A 9,467-nucleotide genomic window follows, 5' to 3' on the forward strand; every position below is an offset into this window, starting at 1 on the left:
CTATGAACGGTTCTAAAATACGAATCGATTTTTTAAAAAGAAATGGGTAATTAATTGAAAGAAATAACAACAACAACAACAACAACAACAACAAAAAAAAAGATTTGTGCCAAACATGTAAGTGAAAAGTTTTTTCTTCGTTCTATAATTAATGAATTTAATTATTCAAAAGGAATTACGAATATTTTCTTGTCAATGATATATCAAAATAAAACAGATCAATGTCATATTGATGCATTATATCGAGTAGCGTAAAAAAGTGTGAATAACATTTACATTATGTTTTATATACATTATGATATTAAATTTGTCACGTAAATTGTAAGTTATCATAAATGATAATTGATTTTTTTCTTCTTTATACAAAAGTTTTCCTTAATTTAGACAATTTTAAAAGAACATAGAGCATTTAAGAAGCGCACGGTAAAATGAATATTTTTGAGAATTGTTAAAAGAAGGCTTTTACATAACATAAAAATTTAAATCGAAAATAATTCTTTCCATCATTTCTGCTTGCCTAAAGGATGATAAGAAAATATATAGCCTGTCTTCACCCTTGTACTTAAATAATATTTGAACCCTCTGTTTGAACTTGTAAGCATTTTCAGAATAAAGAATTTAAAATGAAAGTAATGTAGGAATTTTTTTTTCAAACCAAAAGACATGAAAAGCTTGCAATGTTTATAATAAATTTGAGCCTCTTTAGAGAGGCTGCAACTCAAGAAGCAGGAACTGTACATGAATGAGTTTGAGTATCTCTATAGATCAATGTGATTCTCTGTAAATTATAATATTTACAAGTGATCTGGTTTAAAAGAGCCAATTGACAATTAGGAAAATGACAAGCATAAAGTAAGTAAGTTTAAGTGCTTACATTTAAAGCAATATCAATGAGTTAGTATTTTTTTTAAATTGTGTTATGATCTTGATATTAAAGAATATTTCACTGCAATTGCACTTGAGAATGGCTATTGCTTGTGAATTTTGAATTTACTATTGGTAGGAAAAATTGCTCTTTACCAGTTTTGGGGGGGGGGAGGGGGGCTTTCTATGTCTTGATTTCTTTCTTTTTTAAAAAAATTGTGTTCTCTTAACTTTATTGTTTATATTGAACTAAATATTGATAAATATACAAATTTCTCTAAAGGGCTGTTATTGATAACATACTTATATTTTACACTGATCTATATATTCATAACATACGCATTTCTCTAAAGGGCTGTTTTATATGTATCCAGTGATGTCAATATGTAGTACTATCTCAATAAGTAAATAAAATAAGATTGTTCATATTATTTGTATTACAAATAGATCATAGTAAAGGTTCTGCAATTCTATTCTAATGTTTTAATATTCTTCCTCAAGTTTAACAGAATAGACTGATAAGAAAAATAATTATTGTATAGTAATGCACATTTCAACCTTCTGATCAGTCTGCCTATTAAAAGTCTTCAATAATTTGTTTCATCTATAATTCCTACTTGAAATAGAAACTGTTTAATGTTTTTGTTATCTACATGCTTTCTATTTTGATTAAAGTATTGAAGAATTTTCTCCTCAGTGGTTCTATAGTAATTCAACACCATCCCCCCCCCCCCTAATATTGATAGCAAAAGTTCTGAATTTATTTTAGTTAAGTCATATTCTGGTATTAAATCTGAGTTCTTCCTCACTGCTTTTAGTATTGGCAAGCTTATTTCTTTATTTTCACTTCCACTGTAATTCACTTCATAGTTTTTTTTTTTTTTTTTTTGTATTTTTCCTATCATTCTTTTGTCAGACAATAATGTGAAAATTGGTATAGTAATAGATATAAAGTAAGTACTCGTTAAAATTTGATTTAAAAATCTATTGCAGCATTAAATACATAAATAAAATAATAAATGAATAAAGCATGCAAATAAAACGAAAATTGACCTTGAAATCAAAAGCATTTATTAGTGATAGCAGACACTTTTGAAATATAAATATGCATTATTTCAAAAATATAGGCAACTTAGCAAAAGCAGCAGCATTTTAGATATTGCCTCAAGATACCCTAAAAAAAAACTTTCTTGACATCTGTAAGCAATTTTTTGTTCTTGTTAAGCAATGAAAGGGAGATTTACTTTACTGTTTTTAATTGTGCTATTTACTTAACTGCTTAATGATACTCTCTGTAGAGAAATGCCCTTATCTGCTACAATGAATTTGCATATTTCAAAAGTTAGGAAAAGCAAGATCTATAAAATATGATATAGCTCATTGAAAAAGATTATATGTAATATTCATTTGTAAAAATATAGTTACGCTGGGTTGCAATTATTCATTTGTAGAATTCAGCATTCTTGATTATTTAAAATTTCAAATAATGGGAGAAACTGGGCGAAAGGCTTTTTTTTTTCCCTCCATATACATTAATGAGAGTGTTTAATCTGAAAATTTCCTTTTATGGATAATATAAAATTTGAAATAGTTAGTGTTTTAAAGAAATCAACTAGTAATTGGAAGTTTTTTATATGTATATTTTTATATTTCATTTTAGCAATTAATAGATCTGACAACTTTCTATTTCTCAATTTAATGCTACTTTTTTCAAGCATTTAGAAATAATGGAAATATAAAATTCTTCAAGAATTTTAGTTCAGTCACTATAACATTGCATTTACATTTAGTTATTTATTTATAATTTTTTTTTTTTTTTTCATAGCTATACTGTACTAAGCATTTGGTGTATTTTCATAATTCAATGTAATGCATTTCTCATCATTCTCGATTCACAAATAAATAAATAAATATTATATGTAGTTATTTATTTATAATTTTTTTCATTGTATTTTACTAAGCATTTGGAGTATTTGCATAATTCAATATAATGCATTTCACATCATTCCGGATGCGCAAATAAATAAATAAATAAAACAAAAAAATGATTTAAAAAAAATTTAATAAGTCTAGTAATGTTTTTTTTTAATACTATAGGTGCAGAATGTTACCTAATATATTTCATTATATTGAAAATAAAATTATTTTTTCAGATAATTTTTGAGTATGATAAATTGCAAAGCAAAAGTAAGATTTCCATCAAAATGAAAGAAGGTTTTGCATTTATATTTATTGATGTAAAATAGTACCAGTCTACAATTATCAAGTTATTGCTAATAAGGTTTTATCACATTTCTTTGGTGAACAGGATGCAAAGTAGAATTTTGAGACTTCTGTCAATGTGATTAATACATATTTGGTTAATGGTATACATTTAAAAATATTTAATACTCATTAAAAATGTGCAAAATTGTGTGAGTAAGATATTTTCCCATGTAACATTTATGATAAACTGTTTTCTCAAAAAGGTAGTTTAAATAACAATTATTTTAGGATAAGGGTAAATGTAGTTATTTACTTTCACACAGTTGAAAAATCGTATTCCAATAATACATGCAATACAAAATGTTTTAATCAAAACTTATTTAAATGAAAATAATCATATTCATAAAAATGATGGATCATATTTATGTGATGTATTAATTGAATTTTTTTCTGATGCATTATTTAAATAGACTTATTTGTATTCATCTAAGTTACTCTTGTGATGCTCACAATTAACAATTTTCTCTAAATACCAGTTTAAAAAACATTTACATTCTCATACAAATGAATAACCTTACTCATGTATTATATTCAATAAAATAAAAAAAAACTTTAAAAAAATCATTTACAGGAGCATTTTCTTTCTGATACAAAAGGAAAGCCACATTTTTATGATATATGCAGTAGAGAATATTCTTGGAAATCCTTTAGATCCACGTTATCAAATATGTGTGATTAAAAACTCTATTCTGGAGATGTATATGTATTGAATTCCCTTTGAAATGTTATTTATATGAAGATTATTATATTCACACCATCAATGATAAGCCTTATCCTTGTGCAATAGAAAATTCTCTCAGGGACATTATTTGTACGATCATTATCAAATTCATGCAAAAGTTAAATCCTTAGATGTATATTGTAAGAAATGTTGCTAAATATTAACTCTTAATTTGTACACAAAAGAAAAATCTTATTCTTGAGATATGTAGTAAAAAAGTTTTTCCTGAAAGATAACAGAAGTGAAATTTTCCTATTCCTACAATATGACATGTTTAGACTTTTCCTTTTCTTTAAAAATGCTAAAAATGAATTTAAAGTATTGATTTAAATTAGTAGGTGTTCTATATGTGTATGCTGTGAAAATTTTCTTACTTAAATTATATAATGAGCATTTTTTACACAGAGTTTTTGAACAAATATTAAATTTCTCTTTTATTGTGATTCCTCTAAAAATACTATATATGAAATTTTCTAGATACTTTAGTTGAAAATTTTTTGCTGTATTAAATCATGTATATTTTTATAGAGACCATGATCTTTATTTAATGTATTCAATTAGAAAAATCATTTTAATGTGGCTATAATTGTAACATTTCCTTGATATTTTAAGATAGAAATGATAAATTATCTGCTTTTGATACTTTGATTTTAAAGAATTGGCAAAAGAATTAATTTTACAGAACATTTTCAATTTTTTTACAGTATTGATTAAGTAAAGTGTATACGAGGTTCATTCAAAATGACTGCTTTATAATTTAGAAAGAGCTTAAGCAATGATAATCATTATTAATGCACACATATCAGTATGCCAAGAATTTAGTATGTCTAAATATAAAGTGAAATTCAAAATGTGCTATGATTGTAAAACAAATACATGAATGAATGTGCTTGAAAGCGACCCATATGTTTAAAACCACAATCTAAATAGAAATTGACAAAAGGAATTTAACAAATCGAATTTACTGTTTAAATGTTTTTTTATAATTTGTTGTATATAAGTTGTTTAAAAGAAGATCATAAGATTGTGGTAAAAATTCTCTTGATTTCACTATTATTATGCAAAAGCCCTAAACTTTATGGACAAATATGGATCCCCCCCCCCCCAATTGTACTTTGCTTTATTCTCTACTTTCTATGAACTTCTGTATAATTGGTGTGGTATGTAAATAAGTTCTCTATAGAAAATATTTTTACCTATAGAAAATATTTTTAGGTGTTAATCATGAAGTAATTGCCTTGATTTCTTTTCAAAATTTCAACTGGATGATATATATATATTTTTTAATTCGAAATTTCATTCTTAGTCTAACAAAATCCACTTGATTTTACCTAAAACTTATATATGAAAATAACTTCAATGTGGGATTGTAAGCACCATTAAAGTTGGGTTTTTTTTATTATTTATTTATTTTTGGTTTTATTTATGGACATATCGCAAGACTATGGGAGGGGGATTCTAATATTTTCATCTTTGAAAGGATTGGAATGAAAAATGCCAAATTAATGATAAAAAAGTTCATTCAAGTTTTCAAACAAAAGAAAATTTCCACAGTGTTAACTTTTTCGTTCTTTCTTTCTTTCTTTTTTAGTTAAATTTTTTTCAATTTTAACCTGGCTATTGTATGTTTACAGATTTATTTTATTTTTCTCTGACGTTTAAAATGTGTCACAGAAATAATTAAAAGGATTTTTTTTTTAAATTTTAATTCCCGTCATTTATGGAAAAAATAATCTAAGCACAGCCGTTTGGACTTTTTCTCTGAAAATCTTGGCGATATTAGTGGAGAATTCAATTGAATGATTTCATAAGGACATAGAAGAAAATGAAGTGCCATTGTCAGGACAGGTGAAATCCTCGTCAGATTGCAGATTGCTGTTGAAATCTGTAAAATGAGATTATAAACGAAATTCATTCAGTGATAGAAACCAAAGAAGGAAAAGAAAAGCAAACTTCAAGCTTTATTTTTATCAAAATTATTTAATTAATATTCTTATATAATAAAAGTAAAGTTTTTTTTCCTATTAAATATCAAATACTAAAAGTGAAAAAAGAACGTCAAATACATATAAGTGGTTCCAATATGCGTTACGGTTAAAGATTACAAGTTACTACGCACTGGAGATTATATCACAAGGGCAGTTATTTGCATACAAACAGTTGCAGATTAAAGCAAGATTTTATTCCTCTTTGCATTGAGGAAGACGAGATTTGGTATTTAAAAAATGATCAGTAAGATCTCCAGCTTTAAAAAGAAAACGAAGCAATTTTGTCAATGTATAATTATCCATTGATTCCTGATAAATCTGAATTTTTTTTATCGTCGTTTGAACAAGCATTTCTGTATCTCTTGATAAACGATAGTAGCGGATTGGTATGAGCGAGGATAGAACCTGGGACCTTGTGGTTCGCAGTCCAGTAACATGACCACGATACAAAAGCAATTGCTCGGGTAGCGTAGCTGTTAACTGGCTTATAAGCTTTCACCACACGATGAAGGGTCAGTTGGCAAATCAATATTTCTTCCAATAATTAAAATGATGTTATCGGAAAACATATAACAGTAAAGACTTCTTCCGTTTATTGTAAGCAATATCATCATATTGGGTAGTGCAAGAAAACTGAAAAGAGAATTCTTTTGATTTTATTATTATTATTATTATTCACAGTTGTTATGGTATGCATTCGCTAATCAATTTTTCAAAAAAATGTTTTTTTTAAATGATTTTGTTTATTGATTTAATAATTTGTTTACTCATTTTCCAACGACCACAAAAAAAAATCGGTGTTTTATTAAATATTTCAATCTTTTTATTAATCAAATAACGGGTAATAAATTTATACTAAAAGTGTAATTTCTTTTCCAGATTATTTCTGCCGATAACCAGATACAAGAAAAAGGCAAAGTTTTTTTCGAAATGAAACAAACCATTAAGACGATTATACACATATAAGAAATTTTTCGTAAAATAATTGTTCCAGATGTGGTTTTAGCTCTTTCTGCCTGAAAGGGGAGGAAAATGATGGAAACTTCTATTGAGACAAATGAACATTTAGTTACTAATCTCTGTGATAAAGAACTGGATACTGGTATAGATGTTCAAACTGTAGCTTGCACGGATAAGAAACATTTTGCATGTGATGTCTGTGGTAGGATATTTTCTCAGAAACGATATTTAGTGAAACATTCTCGCAGTCACTCAAACGTAAAACTTTACTCCTGTCATGTATGCAATAAAGAATTTTCTGAGAAATTTAATTTGAATCGACATTATCAAATTCATACAAATGAAAACTCCTATTCTTGTGAAGTATGTAGCAAAATTTTTTCTCAGAAATCTTATTTAAGTAACCATATGCGTACCCATGCAAATGAAAAACCCTATTCTTGTAATGTGTGCAATAAGGAATTTACTCAAAAAATTAATTTAATTGAGCATTATCGAACTCATACGAATGAAAAACCATATTCTTGTGATGTATGCAATAAACAGTTTACTCATAAATCTAATTTAAACAAACATTATCGTTCTCATACAAATGAAAAGCCTTATTCGTGTGATGTTTGTCATAAAGAATTTTCACATAAACATTATTTAAAACACCATTATATAACTCATACAAATGTAAAACCTTATTCTTGTGATGTGTGCAGTAAAGAATTTTCCCAGAAACGTTATTTAAAAGATCATTATCGTACTCATACAAATGAAAAACCTTATTCTTGTGATATGTGCAATAAGCAATTTTCGCAAAGAACTGATTTAAATAAACATTTAGGTACTCATACAAATGAAAAACCATTTTCTTGTGATGTATGCAATAAACAGTTTTCTCGAAAGGATAATTTGTATCAGCATCTTCATATTCATGAAAAGGAGAAACCTTCTGTTTGTGATATGTAAACCCAGACTTTCCATATAACTTCATTTAACATATATTATTGTTTTTAACAAATGGATAAATACTATCCGATGCATTGGGGGGGGGATTATATTAGACTTAAAGTAAGACCATCATATTCATAAATATGTTGCTTCAGATCTGTTTTAAAATTTAGAAAAGTATTGTAGGAAATTTTTTATTAAAGTCTCTTGAAATTTTTTGCTATTCATATAAAAAAACCATTCTTACTCAAATGTTACTTGAGTTCTACCGATGTTTTTTTAATTCTGCATCTTATTCTTCATTAAGGGATGTATTACATCTCAGATGTCTTTTTTTTTGTGTTTATTGTATCTCCTGCCGGCGTGCTGAATACTTTCCATCAAAACGCACGTACATACACACACAGACCAAAAAACAAAACAAAAAAAAATGTAAGAAGGATTTTTTTCTCTTCCTCTCCCCGATTTTACTTCCCTGAATGGATGCAAATATACTCCTCGATTCTATTTACGCCTCTGAGCCATTCTTCCTTTTTAAATTATGAATGATGATATTCATTTTCTTTTCGAATATTAATTCAATGATGATGATATTCATTTTTTTTAGTGAATAATGTTTGAGGAATTGTGTAAATGAAGGCTGTATCGATTGAATACATCAGGCATCGCTTTTTCCGAAATGCGAATTGGTAATTTGATAAATAATTGAAAACTTTTCCCAAAAAGTGCTTGTTTAAAAGAAGGATCATATCATGCTGACGGAAATCTCTTTAACTATATATCTTTTCCCTTTCTGGTTCATTTGTAAAGAATGTGTGATTATATATTTCCCCATTCTGTAATTTTTTTTATTTGCAAATTGTTTTGTATTTGTAATGTGTGATCCTTGTTTTCATATAATAGGACTGGTGTAATCTTATAGAATATGTTTTTATCTACTATATGTGTTATTGTTGCACCAAGAATTCTAAATGTTTATGCATGGCTATGATTCCAGAAAGAAAAAAAAAATGAAGACAAAAAAATTTTTTAACAAAATATATATTCAGATGTACTTTCTTATCCATATCAAAATAAAACTGGTCAAAGTCTGTTAATTTGTATTATTTATGGTTCAATTAAATGTGATGTAATTTGTTAAAATTTCAAGTACATTAAATTATATTCTCTGGATGTAAAGAATGTAACCTGTTCGTTAAAATTCGTTAAAATATTTCATTTATTTTTCTATTATTATTCTTGATTTTAGTCTCTGCCTTGTATCCATCTGCATTATTATCTTTATAAATTATATGTTAATCTAGATGAAGTATTTTTTGTTTTAACAAAGGTATTCTGTCATAACTACTTTTGTAAATTTCAAAACAAAGTTTTTACGATGTACTACATTTTAAGTTACTTTTTTACTTTTACCGATCTTGTTACTTCAGGATTTATTACGTTTAGAGTTAATGCACGCTTGCTGTATTGTTCTTAATGCATGGTGCACCACCACAGATTCGTAAATGAGAAATTGCTCAAAATAATAAGCAGATTAGATGAATTTATGGATACAATAATGTTAATATTACCTGGCTGGTAGACCTATCGTTGATGATGAGATTCACCTTTCTGTAAAAGGGCACTTCGTAATTGAGGATGAGCAGCTTCCAGCATGGTGGTTGGTTTGCGTCACCCTTGTTGGTATTACGAAAAGTGTGTGTTAACTATCTTCCATCCATAACGGGACG

General features: G+C 27.0%; 1 protein-coding gene across 3 annotated transcripts; it reads left to right on the forward strand.

The window, feature by feature from the left end:
• Positions 1–9: 9 nt before the first annotated feature.
• LOC129989064 (gastrula zinc finger protein XlCGF8.2DB-like) lies at positions 10–8,811 on the forward strand. 3 transcript variants are annotated; one of them, XM_056097387.1, is made up of 2 exons: positions 10–117; positions 6,718–8,811. In XM_056097387.1, exon 2 carries the CDS (start codon positions 6,871–6,873, stop codon positions 7,753–7,755), a length of 885 nt encoding a protein of 294 aa, XP_055953362.1. In that variant the 5' UTR covers positions 10–117; positions 6,718–6,870; the 3' UTR covers positions 7,756–8,811. The 3 variants fall into 3 exon arrangements, with proteins under 3 accessions (XP_055953362.1, XP_055953363.1, XP_055953364.1); XM_056097388.1 differs by lacking the exon at positions 10–117 and adding an exon at positions 244–321; XM_056097389.1 differs by lacking the exon at positions 10–117 and adding an exon at positions 371–852.
• Positions 8,812–9,467: the final 656 nt, after the last annotated feature.

Source organism: Argiope bruennichi, chromosome 10 (assembly GCF_947563725.1).
Source record: "Argiope bruennichi chromosome 10, qqArgBrue1.1, whole genome shotgun sequence".
Classification (NCBI taxonomy): domain Eukaryota; kingdom Metazoa; phylum Arthropoda; class Arachnida; order Araneae; family Araneidae; genus Argiope; species Argiope bruennichi.

Coding starts and splice junctions, on each gene's coding strand:
- LOC129989064 (XM_056097387.1), top strand. CDS start 6,871: ATGATGGAAACTTCTATTGAGACAAATGAACATTTAGTTACTAATCTC.